Source organism: Oncorhynchus keta, unplaced genomic scaffold, assembly GCF_023373465.1.
Source record: "Oncorhynchus keta strain PuntledgeMale-10-30-2019 unplaced genomic scaffold, Oket_V2 Un_contig_3989_pilon_pilon, whole genome shotgun sequence".
Classification (NCBI taxonomy): domain Eukaryota; kingdom Metazoa; phylum Chordata; class Actinopteri; order Salmoniformes; family Salmonidae; genus Oncorhynchus; species Oncorhynchus keta.
The window spans coordinates 131708-158210 of NW_026287544.1; the positions used below are offsets into that span (position 1 = coordinate 131708).

The following is a 26503-nucleotide window of genomic DNA, read 5'->3' on the forward strand; positions in this document are numbered from 1 at the left end:
GCACGCCCAATTTTTCAGTTTTTGATTTGTTAAAAAAGTTTGAAATATCCAATAAATGTCGTTCCACTTCATGATTGTGTCCCACTTGTTGTTGATTCTTCACAAAAAAATACAGTTTTATATCTTTATGTTTGAAGCCTGAAATGTGGCAAAAGGTCGCAAAGTTCAAGGGGGCCGAATACTTTCGCAAGGCACTGTAAGTGAGACTGTTTCTAACAGCGTCACCTTTAGGCCAATCGGTGCCATTATTTTTGACCAAGTTACTAATGGGCCACTCAAGGCCATTCAGAGACTCGTCCCGAAGCCACTCCTGCGTTATCTTGGCTTTGTGTTTAGGGTCATTGTCCTGTTGGAAGATGAACCTTCACCCCCAGTCTGAGGTCCTGAGTGCTCTGGAGCAGGTTTTCATCAAGGATCTCTCTGTAATTTGCTCTGTTTCATCTTTCCCTCGATCCTGACTAGTCTCCCAGTCCCTGCCGCTGAAAAACATCCCCACAGCATGATGCTGCCACCACCATGCTTCACTGTAGGGATGGTGCCAGGTTTCCTCCAGACGTGACGCTTGGCATTCAAGCCAAAGAGTTCAATCTTGGTTTCATCAGACAAGAGAATATTGTTTCTCATGGTCTGAGAGTCTTTAGGTGCCTTTTTGCAAACTCCAAGTGGGCTGTCATGTGCCTTTTACTGAGGAGTGGCTTCCGCCTGGCCCGTCTACCATAAATGCCTGATTGGTGGAGTGCTGCAGAGATGGTTGTCCTTCTGGAAGGTTCTCCCATCTCCACAGAGGAACTCTAGAGCTCTGTCAGAGGGACCATCGGGACCTTGGTCACCTCCCTGACCAAGGCCCTTCTTTCCCAATTGCTCAGTTTGGCCGGGTGACCAGCTCTAGGGAGAGTTTTGGTGGTTCCAAACTTCTTCCATTTAAGAATGATGGAGGCCACTGTGTTCTTGGGGACCTTCAGTGCTGCAGAATAATGGTGGCCACTGTGTTCTTGGGGACCTTCAACACTGCAGAATGATGGAGGCCACTGTGTTCTTGGGGACCTTCAGTGCTGCAGAATAATGGTGGCCACTGTGTTCTTGGGGACCTTCAATGCTGCAGAATGATGGAGGCCACTGTGTTCTTGGGGACCTTCAATGCTGCAGACATGTTTTGGTACCTTCTGTGCCTCTACACAATCCTGTCTCAGATCTCAACAGACAATTCCTTCGACCTCATGGCTTAGTTTTTGCTCTGACATTCACTGTAAACTGTGGGACCGTATATAGACAGGTGTGTACCTTCCAAATCATGTCCAATCAATTGAGTTTACCACAGGTGGACTCCAATCGAGTTGTAGAAGCATCTCAAGGATGATCAATGGAAACAGGATGCACCTGAGTTCAATTTCGAGTCTCATATCAAAGGGTCTGAATACTTATGTAAATAAGTTATTTCTGTTTAACAAATTTGCCAAAAAATTATGTTTTCGCTTTGTCATTATAGGGTATTGTGTGTAGATTTCTGAGGATATCATTTTAGAATAAGGCTGTAACGTACCAAAATGTGGGAAGAGTCAGCGGGGTCTGAATACTTTCCCGAAGGCTCTGGATTTAACTCTATGATCTCAGGAAGACAGTCAACACCAGTAATAGACTCTCATTCTGAATGATCACACAACGGAGGTCAATTTCTTATTGGTCACTGTGACACACGACACCCAACTATAACTAGTAGGTACATTCTCTGCCTGGACAACTGCTGCAGGGCAGTCCAAGGACAACAAGGGACAGACAGACATTCGGAGAGAGAGGGAGAGAGAGAGAGAGAGAGAGAGAGAGAGAGAGAGAGAGAGAGAGAGAGAGAGAGAGAGAGAGAGAGAGAGAGAGAGAGAGAGAGAGAGAGGGGGAGGGAGAAAGAGAGAGAGAGAGAGAGGGAGAGAGGAAAGAGAGAGAGACAGAGAAAGAGAGAGAGAGAGGGGAGGGAGAAAGAGAGAGAGAGAGAGAGAGAGAGAGAGAAAGAGAGAGAGAGAAAGAGAGAGAGAGAGAGAGAGACAGAGAAAGAGAGGGAGAGAGTGAAAGAGAGAGAGACAGAGAAAGAGAGGGAGAGAGAGGGGGAGGGAGAAAGAGAGAGAGAGAGAGAGAGAGAGAGAGAGAGAGGGAGAGAGAGGGGGAGGGAGAAAGAGAGAGAGAGAGAGAGAGGAGAGAGAGAGAGAGAGAGAGAGAGAGAGAGAGAGAGAGAGAGGGGGAGGGAGAGAGAGAGAGAGGACACTGACTGACTGATCAGCTGTCTGACTCCAAATCCCCCAACACATCTTCTGATCAAGCTGCAGCAGTGACTTCAGGAGAAGAAACTCACACAAAAGTTTTTTTTTTGTCGTTGTCTTGTCTCCTGTTCACCACCTGTTGTCCTGTAGTCAGGTGTGTTGTTCTAGAGCTTCATGATGCAGACGATGCAGACCCAGATGATGCAGAACCAGACGATGCAGAACCAGACGATGCAGAGCAAGACGATGCAGAACCAGACGATGCAGAGCCAGACGATGCAGACATCAGTAGACTATAATAATGGATACACGATGCAGACATCGGTAGACTATAATAATGGATACACGATGCAGATGCAGGAACAGCAGAATAATGACTACACCATCCAGGATGACGAGTGGGACAGAGACCTGCTCCTGGACCCCGCCTGGGAGAAACAGCAGAGAAAGGTCAGATCCTTCACTGTTTGTCTTGTCTGTTCATTCATATGTCCACATTGTGTGAAGGTTTTACTGTCGTCAAGTGAGGCAGAGGAAGAGGAAGTCACTGAATGTCAAAACACTGCAGTAGTAGAAGGGCTGATCAACTCTCCTATTTACCATGTTATGAATATTTAATATTATTATTATTAATTCATATTTAAGATATTGCACATAAAAAAATACAAAAATAAAACGTTTTAATTCTAGGCCTACAAAGTCAGAGGGCAGAGGGCAGAGGTCAGAGGAAGTATTTCCTGACAGTCAAATGAGTCAAGACAAGAACACATCCTAATGGGAAGTTGATGTTTTTTAATATATACATGACAGCACTATTAAAAGGCACATAAAATACGGATCACTGTACGTAGAAGAACAAACACCAAGTACAATGTGAGAGACACTATGTGGGCAACGCACCAGGCAGACACGACAGCCAAGACAACAATACCTCCCAGGCAGTCAGGCAGCATAGCAACGACCTGTGCTGCCATTCCTTCGATTCGCGTGTTTTATGAGAACTGTCGACAGATGTCTGGTATAACACAGAATGTCCTCGAGGCCCGAAGCGGGAACAGAATGGATGCCACAGGCTAATTATAACTAAGGACTAAAAGGGGGTTACACAGAGTTGGCTCAGACGATGTCCTTGGTCCTCGGTTGGCACGGGAGAACAGTGTCTGTATGGATCAATACGAACCTGATAGATTATTGTTCATTTACATCTACAGACTTTTTTTTTTTTTTTTTACAATATAAACCTTAGTTTGTGTATTTACATAATCAAATGTACTTTGTCCACTTCGTCTGCTCTAGAATTCATACCCAGACCAGGTAGCTAATAATCTGTCACTGACCTGTCAAGATACCAGAGGCAACCTACTGTACCCCTCAATATAGAACCATGTATCAATGAGTCTCTCTACAGACGGGTTGCCCTCCCATCATGCATTAATGAGTCTCTCTACAGACGGGTTGCCCTCCACCATGCATTAATGAGTCTCTCTACAGACGGGTTGCCCTCCCACCATGCATTAATGAGTCTCTCTACAGACGGGTTGCCCTCCACCATGCATTAATGAGTCTCTCTACAGACGGGTTGCCCTCCCACCATGCATTAATGAGTCTCTCTACAGACGGGTTGCCCTCCCACCATGCATTAATGAGTCTCTCTACAGACGGGTTGCCCTCCACCAGGCATTAATGAGTCTCTCTACAGACGGGTTGCCCTCCCACCATGCATTAATGAGTCTCTCTACAGACGGGTTGCCCTCCCACCATGCATTAATGAGTCTCTCTACAGACGGGTTGCCCTCCACCATGCATTAATGAGTCTCTCTACAGACGGGTTGCCCTCCACCATGCATTAATGAGTCTCTCTACAGACGGGTTGCCCTCCCACCATGCATTAATGAGTCTCTCTACAGACGGGTTGCCCTCCCACCATGCATTAATGAGTCTCTCTACAGACGGGTTGCCCTCCCACCATGCATTAATGAGTCTCTCTACAGACGGGTTGCCCTCCACCATGCATTAATGAGTCTCTCTACAGACGGGTTGCCCTCCACCATGCATTAATGAGTCTCTCTACAGACGGGTTGCCCTCCACCATGCATTAATGAGTCTCTCTACCGACGGGTTGCCCTCCACCATGCATTAATGAGTCTCTCTACAGACGGGTTGCCCTCCACCAGGCATTAATGAGTCTCTCTACAGACGGGTTGCCCTCCACCATGCATTAATGAGTCTCTCTACAGACTGGTTGCCCTCCACCAGGCATTAATGAGTCTCTCTACAGACGGGTTGCCCTCCACCATGCATTAATGAGTCTCTACAGACGGGTTGCCCTCCACCCTGCATTAATGAGTCTCTCTACAGACGGGTTGCCCTCCACCATGCATTAATGAGTCTCTCTACAGACGGGTTGCCCTCCACCATGCATTAATGAGTCTCTCTACAGACGGGTTGCCCTCCACCATGTATTAATGAGTCTCTCTACAGACGGGTTGCCCTCCACCAGGCATTAATGAGTCTCTCTACAGACGGGTTGCCCTCCCACCATGCATTAATGAGTCTCTCTACAGACGGGTTGCCCTCCACCATGCATTAATGAGTCTCTCTACAGACGGGTTGCCCTCCACCATGCATTAATGAGTCTCTCTACAGACGGGTTGCCCTCCACCAGGCATTAATGAGTCTCTCTACAGACGGGTTGCCCTCCCACCATGCATTAATGAGTCTCTCTACAGACGGGTTGCCCTCCACCAGGCATTAATGAGTCTCTCTACAGACGGGTTGCCCTCCACCAGGCATTAATGAGTCTCTCTACAGACGGGTTGCCCTCCCACCATGCATTAATGAGTCTCTCTACAGACGGGTTGCCCTCCACCAGGCATTAATGAGTCTCTCTACAGACGGGTTGCCCTCCACCCTGCATTAATGAGTCTCTCTACAGACGGGTTGCCCTCCCACCATGCATTAATGAGTCTCTCTACAGACGGGTTGCCCTCCACCATGCATTAATGAGTCTCTCTACAGACGGGTTGCCCTCCACCCTGCATTAATGAGTCTCTCTACAGACGGGTTGCCCTCCACCATGCATTAATGAGTCTCTCTACAGACGGGTTGCCCTCCACCATGCATTAATGAGTCTCTACAGACTGGTTGCCCTCCACCAGGCATTAATGAGTCTTCTACAGACGGGTTGCCCTCCACCATGCATTAATGAGTCTCTCTACAGACGGGTTGCCCTCCCACCATGCATTAATGAGTCTCTCTACAGACGGGTTGCCCTCCACCATGCATTAATGAGTCTCTCTACAGACGGGTTGCCCTCCACCATGCATTAATGAGTCTCTCTACAGACTGGTTGCCCTCCCACCATGCATTAATGAGTCTCTCTACAGACGGGTTGCCCTCCACCAGGCATTAATGAGTCTCTCTACAGACGGGTTGCCCTCCACCATGCATTAATGAGTCTCTCTACAGACGGGTTGCCCTCCCACCAGGCATTAATGAGTCTCTCTACAGACGGGTTGCCCTCCACCATGCATTAATGAGTCTCTCTACAGACGGGTTGCCCTCCCACCAGGCATTAATGAGTCTCTCTACAGACGGGTTGCCCTCCACCAGGCATTAATGAGTCTCTCTACAGACGGGTTGCCCTCCACCATGCATTAATGAGTCTCTCTACAGACGGGTTGCCCTCCCACCATGCATTAATGAGTCTCTCTACAGACGGGTTGCCCTCCCACCATGCATTAATGAGTCTCTCTACAGACGGGTTGCCCTCCCACCATGCATTAATGAGTCTCTCTACAGACGGGTTGCCCTCCCACCATGCATTAATGAGTCTCTCTACAGACGGGTTGCCCTCCACCAGGCATTAATGAGTCTCTCTACAGACGGGTTGCCCTCCCATCATGTATTAATGAGTCTCTCTACAGACGGGTTGCCCTCCACCAGGCATTAATGAGTCTCTCTACAGACGGGTTGCCCTCCCACCATGCATTAATGAGTCTCTCTACAGACGGGTTGCCCTCCCACCATGCATTAATGAGTCTCTCTACAGACGGGTTGCCCTCCACCAGGCATTAATGAGTCTCTCTACAGACGGGTTGCCCTCCCACCATGCATTAATGAGTCTCTCTACAGACGGGTTGCCCTCCCACCATGCATTAATGAGTCTCTCTACAGACGGGTTGCCCTCCACCATGCATTAATGAGTCTCTCTACAGACGGGTTGCCCTCCACCATGCATTAATGAGTCTCTCTACAGACGGGTTGCCCTCCCACCATGCATTAATGAGTCTCTCTACAGACGGGTTGCCCTCCACCATGCATTAATGAGTCTCTCTACAGACGGGTTGCCCTCCACCTGCATTAATGAGTCTCTCTACAGACGGGTTGCCCTCCACCATGCATTAATGAGTCTCTCTACAGACGGGTTGCCCTCCACCATGCATTAATGAGTCTCTCTACAGACGGGTTGCCCTCCACCATGCATTAATGAGTCTCTCTACAGACGGGTTGCCCTCCACCAGGCATTAATGAGTCTCTCTACAGACGGGTTGCCCTCCCACCATGCATTAATGAGTCTCTCTACAGACGGGTTGCCCTCCACCATGCATTAATGAGTCTCTCTACAGACGGGTTGCCCTCCACCATGCATTAATGAGTCTCTCTACAGACGGGTTGCCCTCCACCATGCATTAATGAGTCTCTCTACAGACGGGTTGCCCTCCCACCATGCATTAATGAGTCTCTCTACAGACGGGTTGCCCTCCACCATGCATTAATGAGTCTCTCTACAGACGGGTTGCCCTCCCACCATGCATTAATGAGTCTCTCTACAGACGGGTTGCCCTCCACCATGCATTAATGAGTCTCTCTACAGACGGGTTGCCCTCCCACCAGGCATTAATGAGTCTCTCTACAGACGGGTTGCCCTCCCACCATGCATTAATGAGTCTCTCTACAGACGGGTTGCCCTCCACCAGGCATTAATGAGTCTCTCTACAGACGGGTTGCCCTCCACCAGGCATTAATGAGTCTCTCTACAGACGGGTTGCCCTCCACCATGCATTAATGAGTCTCTCTACAGACGGGTTGCCCTCCACCAGGCATTAATGAGTCTCTCTACAGACGGGTTGCCCTCCCACCATGCATTAATGAGTCTCTCTACAGACGGGTTGCCCTCCACCAGGCATTAATGAGTCTCTCTACAGACGGGTTGCCCTCCACCATGCATTAATGAGTCTCTCTACAGACGGGTTGCCCTCCCACCATGCATTAATGAGTCTCTCTACAGACGGGTTGCCCTCCACCAGGCATTAATGAGTCTCTCTACAGACGGGTTGCCCTCCACCATGCATCAATGAGTCTCTCTACAGACGGGTTGCCCTCCCACCATGCATTAATGAGTCTCTCTACAGACGGGTTGCCCTCCACCATGCATTAATGAGTCTCTCTACAGACGGGTTGCCCTCCACCCTGCATTAATGAGTCTCTCTACAGACGGGTTGCCCTCCACCATGCATTAATGAGTCTCTCTACAGACGGGTTGCCCTCCACCATGCATTAATGAGTCTCTCTACAGACTGGTTGCCCTCCACCAGGCATTAATGAGTCTCTCTACAGACGGGTTGCCCTCCACCAGGCATTAATGAGTCTCTCTACAGACGGGTTGCCCTCCCACCATGCATTAATGAGTCTCTCTACAGACGGGTTGCCCTCCACCATGCATTAATGAGTCTCTCTACAGACTGGTTGCCCTCCACCATGCATTAATGAGTCTCTCTACAGACTGGTTGCCCTCCCACCATGCATTAATGAGTCTCTCTACAGACGGGTTGCCCTCCACCAGGCATTAATGAGTCTCTCTACAGACGGGTTGCCCTCCACCATGCATTAATGAGTCTCTCTACAGACGGGTTGCCCTCCACCAGGCATTAATGAGTCTCTCTACAGACGGGTTGCCCTCCCACCATGCATTAATGAGTCTCTCTACAGACGGGTTGCCCTCCACCATGCATTAATGAGTCTCTACAGACGGGTTGCCCTCCCACCATGCATTAATGAGTCTCTCTACAGACGGGTTGCCCTCCACCAGGCATTAATGAGTCTCTCTACAGACGGGTTGCCCTCCCACCATGCATTAATGAGTCTCTCTACAGACGGGTTGCCCTCCCACCAGGCATTAATGAGTCTCTCTACAGACGGGTTGCCCTCCCACCATGCATTAATGAGTCTCTCTACAGACGGGTTGCCCTCCCACCAGGCATTAATGAGTCTCTCTACAGACGGGTTGCCCTCCACCAGGCATTAATGAGTCTCTCTACAGACGGGTTGCCCTCCCACCCTGCATTAATGAGTCTCTCTACAGACGGGTTGCCCTCCCACCATGCATTAATGAGTCTCTCTACAGACGGGTTGCCCTCCCACCATGCATTAATGAGTCTCTCTACAGACGGGTTGCCCTCCCACCATGCATTAATGAGTCTCTCTACAGACGGGTTGCTCTCCACCATGCATTAATGAGTCTCTCTACAGACGGGTTGCCCTCCCACCATGCATTAATGAGTCTCTCTACAGACGGGTTGCCCTCCACCATGCATTAATGAGTCTCTCTACAGACGGGTTGCCCTCCCACCATGCATTAATGAGTCTCTCTACAGACGGGTTGCCCTCCACCATGCATTGATGAGTCTCTCTACAGACGGGTTGCCCTCCCACCATGCATTAATGAGTCTCTCTACAGACGGGTTGCCCTCCACCAGGCATTAATGAGTCTCTCTACAGACGGGTTGCCCTCCACCATGCATTAATGAGTCTCTCTACAGACGGGTTGCCCTCCCACCATGCATTAATGAGTCTCTCTACAGACGGGTTGCCCTCCACCATGCATTAATGAGTCTCTCTACAGACGGGTTGCCCTCCACCATGCATTAATGAGTCTCTCTACCGACTGGTTGCCCTCCACCATGCATTAATGAGTCTCTCTACAGACGGGTTGCCCTCCACCAGGCATTAATGAGTCTCTCTACAGACGGGTTGCCCTCCACCATGCATTAATGAGTCTCTCTACAGACGGGTTGCCCTCCCACCATGCATTAATGAGTCTCTCTACAGACGGGTTGCCCTCCACCCTGCATTAATGAGTCTCTCTACAGACGGGTTGCCCTCCACCCTGCAATAATGAGTCTCTCTACAGACGGGTTGCCCTCCCACCATGTATCAATGTTCCTGGTGCTGTAGCCCTGAGGCTGGAACTACTGAGACATAAGTGCATTAATAGACTCATTAAACATGAATGTCAGGGCTTCCTTCCCTGCCTATGGTCCTGCCCAGACAGAGACAACAAATATAGCAGTGACCACAGAGAGCATGTTGAACCCTGGAGGGGTCGTAACTATGGGGAGCAGCTATGTTGAACCCTGGAGGGGTCGTAACTACGGGGAGCAGCTATGTTAAACCCTGGAGGGGTCGTAACTATGGGGAGCAGCTATGATAAACCCTGGAGGGGTCGTAACTATGGGGAGCAGCTATGTTAAACCCTGGAGGGGTCGTAACTATGGGGAGCAGCTATGTTAAACCCTGGAAGGGTCGTAACTACGGGGAGCAGCTATGTTAAACCCTGGAGGGGTCGTAACTATGGGGAGCAGCTATGATAAATCCTGGAGGGGTCTTAACTATGGGGAGCAGCTATGTTAAACCCTGGAGGGGTCGTAACTATGGGGAGCAGCTATGTTAAACCCTGGAAGGGTCGTAACTATGGGGAGCAGCTATGTTAAACCCTGGAAGGGTCGTAACTATGGGGAGCAGCTATGTTAAACCCTGGAGGGGTCGTAACTATGGTGAGCAGCTATGATAAACCCTGGAGGGGTCGTAACTATGGGGAGCAGCTATGTTAAACCCTGGAGGGGTCGTAACTATGGGGAGCAGCTATGTTAAACCCTGGAGGGGTCGTAACTATGGGGAGCAGCTATGTTAAACCCTGGAGGGGTCGTAACTATGGTGAGCAGCTATGATAAACCCTGGAGGGGTCGTAACTATGGGGAGCAGCTATGCTAAACCCTGGAGGGGTCGTAACTATGGGGAGCAGCTATGTTAAACCCTGGAGGGGTCGTAACTATGGGGAGCAGCTATGTTAAACCCTGGAGGGGTCGTAACTATGGGGAGCAGCTATGTTAAACCCTGGAGGGTCGTCCAACTATGGGGAGCAGCTATGATAAACCCTGGAGGGGTCGTAACTATGGGGAAAGCACGTACCCATTACCAGGTCATTGTATTTCAGGATCTGGGTTCTGACAATAGAGACTTATAGTTCTGGTAGACTATTTTTGTCCCAACAGTATCTGTTCAAATCAGTGTCCCAAATGGCACCCTATTCTCTACAGTCCACTACTGTAGACCAGGGTTTGTCAAAAGTAGTGCACTATTATAAGGGAATAGGGTGCCATTTGTTCCTGCTAGCACAACTGTGTTAAGGATTACTGTACCTTTTCTGCATAATAAATGAGCTGTATAACAAACACAATATTGGATTGAATATGGTGCTGTCCAGCTGTCCAATATGGTGCTGTCCAGCTGTCCAATATGGTGTTGTCCAGCTGTCCAATATGGTGTTGTCCAGCTGTCCAATATGGTGTTGTCCAGCTGTCCAATATGGTGTTGTCCAATATGGTGTTGTCCAGCTGTCCAATATGGTGTTGTCCAGCTGTCCAATATGGTGTTGTCCAGCTGTCCAATATGGTGTTGTCCAATATGGTGTTGTCCAGCTGTCCAATATGGTGTTGTCCAGCTGTCCAATATGGTGTTGTCCAGCTGTCCAATATGGTGCTGTCCAGCTGTCCAATATGGTGTTGTCCAGCTGTCCAATATGGTGCTGTCCAATATGGTGTTGTCCAGCTGTCCAATATGGTGCTGTCCAATATGGTGTTGTCCAGCTGTCCAATATGGTGTTGTCCAGTTGTCCAATATGGTGCTGTCCAATATGGTGTTGTCCAGCTGTCCAATATGGTGTTGTCCAATATGGTGTTGTCCAATATGGTGTTGTCCAGCTGTCCAATATGGTGTTGTCCAATATGGTGCTGTCCAATATGGTGCTGTCCAATATGGTGCTGTCCAGCTGTCCAATATGGTGTTGTCCAGCTGTCCAATATGGTGTTGTCCAGCTGTCCAATATGGTGTTGTCCAATATGGTGTTGTCCAGCTGTCCAATATGGTGTTGTCCAGTTGTCCAATATGGTGTTGTCCAATATGGTGCTGTCCAGCTGTCCAATATGGTGTTGTCCAGCTGTCCAATATGGTGTTGTCCAGCTGTCCAATATGGTGTTGTCCAATATGGTGTTGTCCAGCTGTCCAATATGGTGTTGTCCAGCTGTCCAATATGGTGTTGTCCAATATGGTGTTGTCCAATATGGTGTTGTCCAATATGGTGCTGTCCAATATGGTGCTGTCCAATATGGTGCTGTCCAGCTGTCCAATATGGTGTTGTCCAGCTGTCCAATATGGTGTTGTCCAGCTGTCCAATATGGTGTTGTCCAATATGGTGTTGTCCAATATGGTGCTGTCCAATATGGTGCTGTCCAATATGGTGCTGTCCAGCTGTCCAATATGGTGTTGTCCAGCTGTCCAATATGGTGTTGTCCAGCTGTCCAATATGGTGTTGTCCAATATGGTGTTGTCCAGCTGTCCAATATGGTGTTGTCCAGCTGTCCAATATGGTGTTGTCCAGCTGTCCAATATGGTGTTGTCCAATATGGTGTTGTCCAGCTGTCCAATATGGTGTTGTCCAGCTGTCCAATATGGTGTTGTCCAGCTGTCCAATATGGTGCTGTCCAATATGGTGTTGTCCAGCTGTCCAATATGGTGTTGTCCAGCTGTCCAATATGGTGCTGTCCAGCTGTCCAATATGGTGTTGTCCAGCTGTCCAATATGGTGTTGTCCAATATGGTGTTGTCCAGCTGTCCAATATGGTGTTGTCCAGCTGTCCAATATGGTGTTGTCCAATATGGTGTTGTCCAGCTGTCCAATATGGTGTTGTCCAGCTGTCCAATATGGTGTTGTCCAGTGAGTCCAGGCTCTGTCTCAGTGGTCTAAGGCTGTGCCACTAGAGAACCTGGTTTGAGTCCAGGCTCTGTCTCAGTGGTCTAAGGCCGTGCCACTAGAGAACTTGGTTTGAGTCCAGGCTCTGTCTCAGTGGTCTAAGGCTGTGCCACTAGAGAACCTGGTTTGAGTCCAGGCTCTGTCTCAGTGGTCTAAGGCTGTGCCACTAGAGAACCTGGTTTGAGTCCAGGCTCTGTCTCAGTGGTCCAAGGCTGTGCCACTAGAGAACCTGGTTTGAGTCCAGGCTCTGTCTCAGTGGTCTAAGGCCGTGCCACTAGAGAACCTGGTTTGAGTCCAGGCTCTGTCTCAGTGGTCCAAGGCTGTGCCACTAGAGAACCTGGTTTGAGTCCAGGCTCTGTCTCAGTGGTCTAAGGCTGTGCCACTAGAGAACCTGGTTTGAGTCCAGGCTCTGTCTCAGTGGTCTAAGGCTGTGCCACTAGAGAACCTGGTTTGAGTCCAGGCTCTGTCTCAGTGGTCTAAGGCTGTGCCACTAGAGAACCTGGTTTGAGTCCAGGCTCTGTCTCAGTGGTCCAAGGCTGTGCCACTAGAGAACCTGGTTTGAGTCCAGGCTCTGTCTCAGTGGTCTAAGGCTGTGCCACTAGAGAACCTGGTTTGAGTCCAGGCTCTGTCTCAGTGGTCCAAGGCTGTGCCACTAGAGAACCTGGTTTGACTCCAGGCTCTGTCTCAGTGGTCTAAGGCTGTGCCACTAGAGAACCTGGTTTGAGTCCAGGCTCTGTCTCAGTGGTCCAAGGCTGTGCCACTAGAGAACCTGGTTTGAGTCCAGGCTCTGTCTCAGTGGTCTAAGGCCGTGCCACTAGAGAACCTGGTTTGAGTCCAGGCTCTGTAGCAGCCAGCCGCGACCAGGAGACCCATGGGGCGGCGCACAATTGACCTCAGCGCCGTCCGGGTTACGGGAGGTTTGACCGGCAGGGATGTTCTGACACGGTCACCAGGTGTACAGTGTACAGTGTTTCCTCCCACACAGTTGGTGGCTGGCTTCCCGGGTTAAGTGGGCCTTGTGTCAAGAAGCAGTGCGACTTGGTTGGGTTGTGTTTCTGAGGACGCACGGCTCTCGACCTTCGCCTCTCCCGAGTCCGTACGGAAGTTGCAGCGATGAGACAAGACTGTAGCTACCAAATGGAGAGAAAAAAGGGGTCAAAAAATAAATAATAATAAACAAGGTTTTGAAGTGTCTGTCCTCCTAGGAGAGAAAGCTCTGGAAATATTGAAATATTGATGCTTTTTTTGGACACATACAGTCAGGTCCATAAATATTTGGACATTGACCAAGTTATTATAATTATAGCTGTCTACCACAGCATATTGGAGTGGACATTGACCAAGTTATTATAATTATAGCTGTCTACCACAGCATATTGGAGTGGCCATTGAATCATGAATATGAGCAGGAAGTGCTTTTAGCTTTAACTTGAGGGTATTTACATCCAATTCAGGTGAAAGTTTGAAGGAATTACATCACATTTAATATGTGCCCCCCCCCCTTTTAAAGGGACCTAAAGTAATTGGACAATTGCCTGCTCAGGTGTTCCATGGCCAGGTGTGTTATTCCCTCATTTGTTAATTTACAGGTAAAAGGTCAAGTGTGACATTTGCATTTGGGAATCTGTTGCTGTTTGACCCTCAATATGAAGTCCAGAGAGCCGTCACTGCCAGTGAAGCAAGACTTTACTGGGCTGAAAAAAATCAGAAAAAACAAACCCCTCAGAGAGACAGCCGAAACACGAGGTCCAAATCAACTATTTGGTACATTCTTTAATAAACAGAAAGAACACCCCGGTGAGCTCAGGAACACCAAGAGGCCCAGAAGAAAAACAGAAAACAACTGTGGTGGATGACAGAATCATTCTTTCCATGGAGAAGAAAAAAACCACCTTTTTCACAACAGTCGTCCAGATCAAGAACAGCCTCCAGGAGGGAGGCGTATCTGTGTCAAAGTCAACAACCAAGAGAAGACTTCACCAGAGTAAAGACAGACGGTTTACCACAAGACTGCAAACCTCAAAAACAGGAAGACCACATTAGAGTTTTGCCATAACAACATGTAAAAAAATAATTTCAAAAGCCTGTACAGTTCTGGAACAACATCCTGTACAGTTCTGGAACAACATCCTGTACAGTTCTGGAACAACATCCTGTACAGTTCTGGAACAACATCCTGTACAGTTCTGGAACAACATCCTGTACAGTTCTGGAACAACATCCTGTACAGTTCTGGAACAACATCCTGTACAGTTCTCGAACAACATCCTGTACAGTTCTAAAACAACATCCTGTACAGTTCTGGAACAACATCCTGTACAGTTCTGGAACAACATCCTGTACAGTTCTAAAAACAACATCCTGTACAGTTCTGGAACAACATCCTGTACAGTTCTGGAACAACATCCTGTACAGTTCTGGAACAACATCCGGATGAGAGATGAGACAAAGATCAACTTGTACCAGAACGATGGGAAGAGAAGAGAATGGAGAAGCATAACACCTCCTCTGTGAAGCATGGAGGAGTAAATACAGAGGGTTTACCAGAACGATGGGAAGAGAAGAGAATGGAGAAGCATAACACCTCCTCGGTGAAGCATGGAGGAGTAAATACAGAGGGTTTACCAGAACGATGGGAAGAGAAGAGAATGGAGAAGCATAACACCTCCTCTGTGAAGCATGGAGGAGTAAATACAGAGGGTTTACCAGAACGATGGGAAGAGAAGAGAATGGAGAAGCATAACACCTCCTCTGTGAAGCATGGAGGAGTAAATACAGAGGGTTTACCAGAACGATGGGAAGAGAAGAGAATGGAGAAGCATAACACCTCCTCGGTGAAGCATGGAGGAGTAAATACAGAGGGTTTACCAGAACGATGGGAAGAGAAGAGAATGGAGAAGCATAACACCTCCTCGGTGAAGCATGGAGGAGTAAATACAGAGGGTTTACCAGAACGATGGGAAGAGAAGAGAATGGAGAAGCATAACACCTCCTCTGTGAAGCATGGAGGAGGTGGTGTTATGGCATGGGCGGCTGCCGAGGGAACTGGTTCCCTTGTATTTAGTGATGATGTGACTGCTGATAAAAAAACAGCACTATGAATTCTGAAGTGTTAATGTTATTATCTGCTTAGATTCAGCCAAATGCTTCAAAACTCATTGGACGGCGCTTCACAGTGCGGATGGACAATGACCCCGAAGCAATACTGTGAAAGCAAACCAATCCTTGGTATAAGGCACCACAGTATCTCTACTTGCACATTCATCTTCTGCACATTCTACCATTCCAGTGTTTTAATTGCTATATTGTAATTACTTTCGCCACCATGAGCCTATTTATTGCCTTACCTCTCTTATCCTACCTCATTTGCACATGCTGTATATATAATTTTCTACTGTATTATTGACTGTATGTTTGTTTACTCCGTGTGTAACTCTGTGTTCTATGTGTCGCACTGCTTTGCTTCATCTTGACCAGGTCGCAGTTGCAAATGAGAACTTGTTCTCAACTGGCCTACCTGGTTAAATAAAGGTGTTCTCAACTAGCCTACCAGGTTAAATAAAGGTGTTCTCAACTAGCCTACCTGGTTAAATAAAGGTGTTCTCAACTAGCCTACCTGGTTAAATAAAGGTGTTCTCAACTAGCCTACCAGGTTAAATAAAGGTGTTCTCAACTGGCCTACCTGGTTAAATAAAGGTGTTCTCAACTAGCCTACCTGGTTAAATAAAGGTGTTCTCAACTAGCCTACCTGGTTAAATAAAGGTGTTCTCAACTAGCCTACCTGGTTAAATAAAGGTGTTCTCAACTAGCCTACCTGGTTAAATAAAGGTGTTCTCAACTGGCCTACCAGGTTACTGATGGATTTTGATGGGGATTGTCACGGATCAATCCGGAACTTTCATTACGCACACCTGTCCCCTACAACCGCTGATTAGTACTTGTATACGTGGGCCCTTTGGTTTCCCTTGTCTGTCCATTACTGTTCCAATGTTGTTGGTGCGTGTGAGTGCCTGTGCTGTGTGTTTTTGGGCTTTCGTGTCCTTGTGGAGATGATTACGGGTCTCGTCCCGTAGTGTTAATCATCGTGTTTATTTATCCTCGCTCTTTTGATTTGGGATTTCTACCCTGTGTTTTGTTTTACGTGTCTGTTTGGTCTTCGCCCCCCCGTGTCTTTATAACAAAATAACGTATTACGCATTCCTGCGCCTGTCTCCCGAATCTCTTCATACCAACGTGACAGGGATTGTCTTTTCTTTTTTAAATTAGATTCATATGGGACGGCCTAGTGGTGGGGCCTGTAACCGAAAGGTTGCTGGATCGAATCCCCCGAGCTGACAAGGTAAAATTCTGTCATTCTGCCACTGAACAAGGCAGTTTACCACTGTTCCCCTGAACAAGGCAGTTTACCCACTGTTTCCCTGAACAAGGCAGTTTACAGAACAGACCTTGTGAATAAAACTGTGCCGCGGACACAGGCAGAGAGGGAGACATGCCAGAGGGAGAACAGACCTTGTCACTCCTGGCCCAGTCTGACAGAGGGTTATGGGAACGGACTGTATTGGGTTTCAGGAGGGTCCAAAAGCAGCCTCACTGCTCTCTCTACCCTCTCTATAACTACAGGTTATAACAGGAAAACACTGCTCTCTCTACCCTCTCTATAACTACAGGTTATAACAGGAAAACACTGCTCTCTCTACCCTCTCTATAACTACAGGTTATAACAGGAAAACACTGCTCTCTCTACCCTCTCTATAACTACAGGTTATAACAGGAAAACACTGCTCTCTCTACCCTCTCTATAACTACAGGTTATAACAGGAAAACACTGCTCTCTCTACCCTCTCTATAACTACAGGTTATAACTACAGGTTATAACAGGAAAACACTGCTCTCTACCCTCTCTATAACTACAGGTTATAACTACAGGTTATAACAGGAAAACACTGCTCTCTACCCTCTCTATAACTACAGGTTATAACAGGAAAACACTGCTCTCTCTACCCTCTCTATAACTACAGGTTATAACAGGAAAACACTGCTCTCTCTACCCTCTCTATAACTACAGGTTATAACAGGAAAACACTGCTCTCTACCCTCTCTATAACTACAGGTTATAACAGGAAAACACTGCTCTCTACCCTCTCTATAACTACAGGTTATAACAGGAAAACACTGCTCTCTACCCTCTCTATAACTACAGGTTATAACTACAGGTTATAACAGGAAAACACTGCTCTCTCTACCCTCTCTATGACTACAGGTTATAACAGGAAAACACTGCTCTCTCTACCCTCTCTATAACTACAGGTTATAACAGGAAAACACTGCTCTCTACCCTCTCTATAACTACAGGTTATAACAGGAAAACACTGCTCTCTACCCTCTCTATAACTACAGGTTATAACAGGAAAACACTGCTCTCTACCCTCTCTATAACTACAGGTTATAACAGGAAAACACTGCTCTCTCTACCCTCTCTATAACTACAGGTTATAACAGGAAAACACTGCTCTCTACCCTCTCTATAACTACAGGTTATAACAGGAAAACACTGCTCTCTACCCTCTCTATAACTACAGGTTATAACAGGAAAACACTGCTCTCTCTACCCTCTCTATAACTACAGGTTATAACAGGAAAACACTGCTCTCTCTACCCTCTCTATAACTACAGGTTATAACAGGAAAACACTGCTCTCTCTACCCTCTCTATAACTACAGGTTATAACAGGAAAACACTGCTCTCTACCCTCTCTATAACTACAGGTTATAACAGGAAAACACTGCTCTCTCTACCCTCTCTATAACTACAGGTTATAACAGGAAAACACTGCTCTCTACCCTCTCTATAACTACAGGTTATAACAGGAAAACACTGCTCTCTCTACCCTCTCTATAACTACAGGTTATAACAGGAAAACACTGCTCTCTCTACCCTCCCTATAACTACAGGTTATAACAGGAAAACACTGCTCTCTACCCTCTCTATAACTACAGGTTATAACAGGAAAACACTGCTCTCTACCCTCTCTATAACTACAGGTTATAACTACAGGTTATAACAGGAAAACACTGCTCTCTACCCCTATAACTCTATAACTACAGGTCATAACTACAGGTTATAACAGGAAAACACTGCTCTCTACCCTCTCTATAACTACAGGTTATAACAGGAAAACACTGCTCTCTACCCTCTCTATAACTACAGGTTATAACTACAGGTTATAACAGGAAAACACTGCTCTCTACCCTCTCTATAACTACAGGTTATAACAGGAAAACACTGCTCTCTACCCTCTCTATAACTACAGGTTATAACTACAGGTTATAACAGGAAAACACTGCTCTCTACCCTCTCTATAACTACAGGTTATAACTACAGGTTATAACAGGAAAACACTGCTCTCTACCCTCTCTATAACTACATGTTATAACAGGAAAACACTGCTCTCTCTACCTTCTCTATAACTACAGGTTATAACAGGAAAACACTGCTCTCTACCCTCTCTATAACTACAGGTTATAACAGGAAAACACTGCTCTCTCTACCCTCTCTATAACTACAGGTTATAACAGGAAAACACTGCTCTCTCTACCCTCCCTATAACTACAGGTTATAACAGGAAAACACTGCTCTCTACCCTCTCTATAACTACAGGTTATAACAGGAAAACACTGCTCTCTACCCTCTCTATAACTACAGGTTATAACTACAGGTTATAACAGGAAAACACTGCTCTCTACCCTCTCTATAACTACAGGTTATAACTACAGGTTATAACAGGAAAACACTGCTCTCTACCCTCTCTATAACTACAGGTTATAACAGGAAAACACTGCTCTCTCTACCCTCTCTATAACTACAGGTTATAACAGGAAAACACTGCTCTCTACCCTCTCTATAACTACAGGTTATAACAGGAAAACACTGCTCTCTACCCTCTCTATAACTACAGGTTATAACAGGAAAACACTGCTCTCTACTCTCTCTATAACTACAGGTTATAACAGGAAAACACTGCTCTCTCTACCCTCTCTATAACTACAGGTTATAACAGGAAAACACTGCTCTCTCTACCCTCTCTATAACTACAGGTTATAACAGGAAAACACTGCTCTCTACCCTCTCTATAACTACAGGTTATAACAGGAAAACACTGCTCTCTACCCTCTCTATAACTACATGTTATAACAGGAAAACACTGCTCTCTACTCTCTCTATAACTACAGGTTATAACAGGAAAACACTGCTCTCTCTACCCTCTCTATAACTACAGGTTATAACAGGAAAACACTGCTCTCTCTACCCTCTCTATAACTACAGGTTATAACAGGAAAACACTGCTCTCTACCCTCTCTATAACTACAGGTTATAACAGGAAAACACTGCTCTCTCTACCCTCTCTATAACTACAGGTTATAACAGGAAAACACTGCTCTCTCTACCCTCTCTATAACTACAGGTTATAACAGGAAAACACTGCTCTCTACCCTCTCTATAACTACAGATTATAACTACAGGTTATAACAGGAAAACACTGCTCTCTCTACCCTCTCTATAACTACAGGTTATAACAGGAAAACACTGCTCTCTACCCTCTCTATGACTACAGGTTATAACTACAGGTTATAACTACAGGTTATAACAGGAAAACACAGCTTTATACAGAGGATGGATAAAGATAACCCCCAAGCACTTTTCTTCCCAGAGCTCAAAGCCATCCCTCCGTGCCATGTATGTTGTCTGGTAAATGATACCCCTCTGACCACCGATTCATGGGTCTGAACGAGCGGCCAGCTGTCTGTGTGTCACCGATGTGAAACGGCTAGCTCGTTAGCGGTGGTGGGCGCTAATAGCGTTTCAATCAGGTGACGTCACTCGCTCCGAGACCTAGAAGCACTTGTTCCCTTTTGCTCTGCAAGGGCCGCGGGCTTTTTTTGTGGCGCGATGGGCGACGATGCTTCGTGGGTGTCAGTTGTTGATGTGTGCAGAGGGTCCCCGGTTCGAGCCCGGGTCGAGGCGAGGTCGACGGACGAAAGTTAAACCTGGTTACATGTTCAACCGAGGCCCTTCCCAGTGTACTGTACAGTGTTGACAGAGATCGCTTTGTTTACAAAGAAAACGCCAAGACACGTGAAAGAGTCAGACACAAGGACTAACCTGTGTTGATTGGACTCGATGTTGAGCCGTACGTCTGTTGTGCTCAGACTTTCACAGCCTGGTGCAACTCTCACCTGAGGAAGGCTGGGACTGGGATTGAGAACATCGAGGAGGACTTCAGGAACGGACTGAAACTCATGCTGCTGCTTGAAGTCATTTCTGGTGAGTGTGTGTGTGTGTGTGTGTGTGTGTGTGTGTGTGTGTGTGTGTGTGTGTGTGTGTGTGTGTGTGTGTGTGTGTGTGTGTGTGTGTGTGTGTGTGTCTGTCTGCCTGCCTGCCTGCCTGCTTGCTTGCTGTCGGTACCCACTGATAGTTATTCTGAAAGATGTGTCCGATACTCCTCTTCCTCAGGTGAAAGACTTCACATGTCTCCTCTTCCTCAGGTGAATGACTTCACATGTCTCCTCTTCCTCAGGTGAATGACTTCACATGTCTCCTCTTCCTCAGGTGAATGACTTCACATGTCTCCTCTTCCTCAGGTGAAAGACTTCACATGTCTCCTCTTCCTCAGGTGAATGACTTCACATGTCTCCTCTTCCTCAGGTGAATGACTTCACATGTCTCCTCTTCCTCAGGTGAAAGACTTCACATGTCTCCTCTTCCTCAGGTGAAAGACTTCACATGTCTCCTCTTCCTCAGGTGAATGACTTCACATGTCTCCTCTTCCTCAGGTGAATGACTTCACATGTCTCCTCTTCCTCAGGTGAATGACTTCACATGTCTCCTCTTCCTCAGGTGAATGACTTCACATGTCTCCTCTTCCTCAGGTGAATGACTTCACATGTCTCCTCTTCCTCAGGTGAATGACTTCACATGTCTCCTCTTCCTCAGGTGAAAGACTTCACATGTCTCCTCTTCCTCAGGTGAATGACTTCACATGTCTCCTCTTCCTCAGGTGAATGACTTCACATGTCTCCTCTTCCTCAGGTGAATGACTTCACATGTCTCCTCTTCCTCAGGTGAAAGACTTCACATGTCTCCTCTTCCTCAGGTGAATGACTTCACATGTCTCCTCTTCCTCAGGTGAAAGACTTCACATGTCTCCTCTTCCTCAGGTGAAAGACTTCACATGTCTCCTCTTCCTCAGGTGAATGACTTCACATGTCTCCTCTTCCTCAGGTGAAAGACTTCACATGTCTCCTCTTCCTCAGGTGAATGACTTCACATGTCTCCTCTTCCTCAGGTGAATGACTTCACATGTCTCCTCTTCCTCAGGTGAATGACTTCACATGTCTCCTCTTCCTCAGGTGAAAGACTTCCCAAACCAGACAGAGGGAAAATGCGCTTCCACAAGATAGCCAACGTCAACAAAGCTCTGGAGTACATCACCAGCAAAGGAGTCAAGCTGGTCTCCATTGGAGCTGAAGGTACTTTATAGATCTATTTCACCACAGCTGAAGGTACATTATAGATCTATTTCACCACAGCTGAAGGTATGTTATAGATCTATTTCACCACAGCTGAAGGTACATTATAGATCTATTTCACCACAGCTGAAGGTATATTATAGATCTATTTCACCACAGCTGAAGGTGTATTATAGATCTATTTCACCACAGCTGAAGGTATATTATAGATCTATTTCACCACAGCTGAAGGTATGTTATAGATCTATTTCACCACAGCTGAAGGGTTATTATAGATCTATTTCACCACAGCTGAAGGGTTATTATAGATCTATTTCACCACAGCTGAAGGTTTATTATAGATATATTTCACCACAGCTGAAGGTATATTATAGATCTATTTCACCACAGCTGAAGGTACATTATAGATCTATTTCACCACAGCTGAAGGGTTATTATAGATCTATTTCACCACAGATGAAGGTACATTATAGATCTATTTCACCACAGCTGAAGGTATATTATAGATCTATTTCACCACAGCTGAAGGTACATTATAGATCTATTTCACCACAGCTGAAGGTACATTATAGATCTATTTCACCACAGCTGAAGGTACATTATAGATCTATTTCACCACAGCTGAAGGTATGTTATAGATCTATTTCACCACAGCTGAAGGTATATTATAGATCTATTTCACCACAGCTGAAGGTATGTTATAGATCTATTTCACCACAGCTGAAGGTATATTATAGATCTATTTCACCACAGCTGAAGGTATATTATAGATCTATTTCACCACAGCTGAAGGTATATTATAGATCTATTTCACCACAGCTGAAGGTACATTATAGATCTATTTCACCACAGCTGAAGGTATATTATAGATCTATTTCACCACAGCTGAAGGTACATTATAGATCTATTTCACCACAGCTGAAGGTATATTATAGATCTATTTCACCACAGCTGAAGGTACATTATAGATCTATTTCACCACAGCTGAAGGTATATTATAGATCTATTTCACCACAGCTGAAGGTACATTATAGATCTATTTCACCACAGCTGAAGGTATATTATAGATCTATTTCACCACAGCTGAAGGTATGTTATAGATCTATTTCACCACAGCTGAAGGTATGTTATAGATCTATTTCACCACAGCTGAAGGTACATTATAGATCTATTTCACCACAGCTGAAGGTATGTTATAGATCTATTTCACCACAGCTGAAGGTGTATCTATTTCACCACAGCTGAAGGTATATTATAGATCTATTTCACCACAGCTGAAGGTATGTTATAGATCTATTTCACCACAGCTGAAGGTATATTATAGATCTATTTCACCACAGCTGAAGGTATGTTATAGATCTATTTCACCACAGCTGAAGGTATATTATAGATCTATTTCACCACAGCTGAAGGTACATTATAGATCTATTTCACCACAGCTGAAGGTATATTATAGATCTATTTCACCACAGCTGAAGGTATATTATAGATCTATTTCACCACAGCTGAAGGTATATTATAGATCTATTTCACCACAGCTGAAGGTATGTTATAGATCTATTTCACCACAGCTGAAGGTACATTATAGATCTATTTCACCACAGCTGAAGGTATGTTATAGATCTATTTCACCACAGCTGAAGGTGTATCTATTTCACCACAGCTGAAGGTATATTATAGATCTATTTCACCACAGCTGAAGGTACATTATAGATCTATTTCACCACAGCTGAAGGTATGTTATAGATCTATTTCACCACAGCTGAAGGTGTATCTATTTCACCACAGCTGAAGGTATATTATAGATCTATTTCACCACAGCTGAAGGTACATTATAGATCTATTTCACCACAGCTGAAGGTGTATCTATTTCACCACAGCTGAAGGTATATTATAGATCTATTTCACCACAGCTGAAGGAATATTATAGATCTATTTCACCACAGCTGAAGGTATGTTATAGCTCTATTTCACCACAGCTGAAGGTATATTATAGATCTATTTCACCACAGCTGAAGGTATATTATAGATCTATTTCACCACAGCTGAAGGTATATTATAGATCTATTTCACCACAGCTGAAGGTATATTATAGATCTATTTCACCACAGCTGAAGGTATGTTATAGATCTATTTCACCACAGCTGAAGGTACATTATAGATCTATTTCACCACAGCTGAAGGTGTATCTATTTCACCACAGCTGAAGGTATATTATAGATCTATTTCACCACAGCTGAAGGTACATTATAGATCTATTTCACCACAGCTGAAGGTACATTATAGATCTATTTCACCACAGCTGAAGGTATGTTATAGATCTATTTCACCACAGCTGAAGGTACATTATAGATCTATTTCACCACAGCTGAAGGTGTATCTATTTCACCACAGCTGAAGGTATATTATAGATCTATTTCACCACAGCTGAAGGTATATTATAGATCTATTTCACCACAGCTGAAGGTACATTATAGATCTATTTCACCACAGCTGAAGGTATATTATAGATCTATTTCACCACAGCTGAAGGTATATGATAGATCTATTTCACCACAGCTGAAGGTATATGATAGATCTATTTCACCACAGCTGAAGGTATATTATAGATCTATTTCACCACAGCTGAAGGTATGTTATAGCTCTATTTCACCACAGCTGAAGGTATATTATAGATCTATTTCACCACAGCTGAAGGTACATTATAGATCTATTTCACCACAGCTGAAGGTATATTATAGATCTATTTCACCACAGCTGAAGGTATATTATAGATCTATTTCACCACAGCTGAAGGTATGTTATAGATCTATTTCACCACAGCTGAAGGTATATTATAGATCTATTTCACCACAGCTGAAGGTATATTATAGATCTATTTCACCACAGCTGAAGGTATGTTATAGATCTATTTCACCACAGCTGAAGGTACATTATAGATCTATTTCACCACAGCTGAAGGTACATTATAGATCTATTTCACCACAGCTGAAGGTATATTATAGATCTATTTCACCACAGCTGAAGGTATGTTATAGATCTATTTCACCACAGCTGAAGGTACATTATAGATCTATTTCACCACAGCTGAAGGTGTATCTATTTCACCACAGCTGAAGGTATATTATAGATCTATTTCACCACAGCTGAAGGTATATTATAGATCTATTTCACCACAGCTGAAGGTACATTATAGATCTATTTCACCACAGCTGAAGGTATATTATAGATCTATTTCACCACAGCTGAAGGTATATTATAGATCTATTTCACCACAGCTGAAGGTATATTATATATCTATTTCACCACAGCTGAAGGTATGTTATAGATCTATTTCACCACAGCTGAAGGTATATTATAGATCTATTTCACCACAGCTGAAGGTACATTATAGATCTATTTCACCACAGCTGAAGGTATATTATAGATCTATTTCACCACAGCTGAAGGTATGTTATAGCTCTATTTCACCACAGCTGAAGGTATATTATAGATCTATTTCACCACAGCTGAAGGTATATTATAGATCTATTTCACCACAGCTGAAGGTATGTTATAGCTCTATTTCACCACAGCTGAAGGTATATTATAGATCTATTTCACCACAGCTGAAGGTACATTATAGATCTATTTCACCACAGCTGAAGGTATATTATAGATCTATTTCACCACAGCTGAAGGTATATTATAGATCTATTTCACCACAGCTGAAGGTATGTTATAGATCTATTTCACCACAGCTGAAGGTATATTATAGATCTATTTCACCACAGCTGAAGGTATATTATAGATCTATTTCACCACAGCTGAAGGTATGTTATAGATCTATTTCACCACAGCTGAAGGTACATTATAGATCTATTTCACCACAGCTGAAGGTATATTATAGATCTATTTCACCACAGCTGAAGGTATATTATAGATCTATTTCACCACAGCTGAAGTTTTATTATAGATCTATTTCACCACAGCTGAAGGTACATTATAGCTCTATTTCACCACAGCTGAAGGTATATTATAGATCTATTTCACCACAGCTGAAGGTATATTATAGCTCTATTTCACCACAGCTGAAGGTACATTATAGATCTATTTCACCACAGCTGAAGGTATGTTATAGATCTATTTCACCACAGCTGAAGGTATATTATAGATCTATTTCACCACAGCTGAAGGTATGTTATAGCTCTATTTCACCACAGCTGAAGGTATATTATAGATCTATTTCACCACAGCTGAAGGTATGTTATAGATCTATTTCACCACAGCTGAAGGTACATTATAGATCTATTTCACCACAGCTGAAGGTACATTATAGCTCTATTTCACCACAGCTGAAGGTATGTTATAGATCTATTTCACCACAGCTGAAGGTACATTATAGATCTATTTCACCACAGCTGAAGGTACATTATAGATCTATTTCACCACAGCTGAAGGTACATTATAGCTCTATTTCACCACAGCTGAAGGTATGTTATAGATCTATTTCACCACAGCTGAAGGTATGTTATAGATCTATTTCACCACAGCTGAAGGTACATTATAGATCTATTTCACCACAGCTGAAGGTACATTATAGCTCTATTTCACCACAGCTGAAGGTACATTATAGATCTATTTCACCACAGCTGAAGGTAC

The 26503-nt window shown here is 45.2% G+C and overlaps 1 protein-coding gene across 1 annotated transcript in view; it reads left to right on the plus strand.

The window, feature by feature from the left end:
- The first annotated feature begins 2187 nt into the window (after positions 1-2187).
- The window catches only part of LOC127924395 (alpha-actinin-2-like), a 50544-nt gene continuing 26228 nt past the window's right edge, over positions 2188-26503 (plus strand). Inside the window, exons 1-3 of the mRNA XM_052509130.1 lie at positions 2188-2696; positions 20543-20657; positions 21743-21862. Of these exons, the coding sequence (XP_052365090.1) occupies positions 2421-2696; positions 20543-20657; positions 21743-21862 (511 nt within the window). The 5' untranslated portion in view covers positions 2188-2420. The remainder of the gene's footprint in view (positions 2697-20542; positions 20658-21742; positions 21863-26503) is intronic.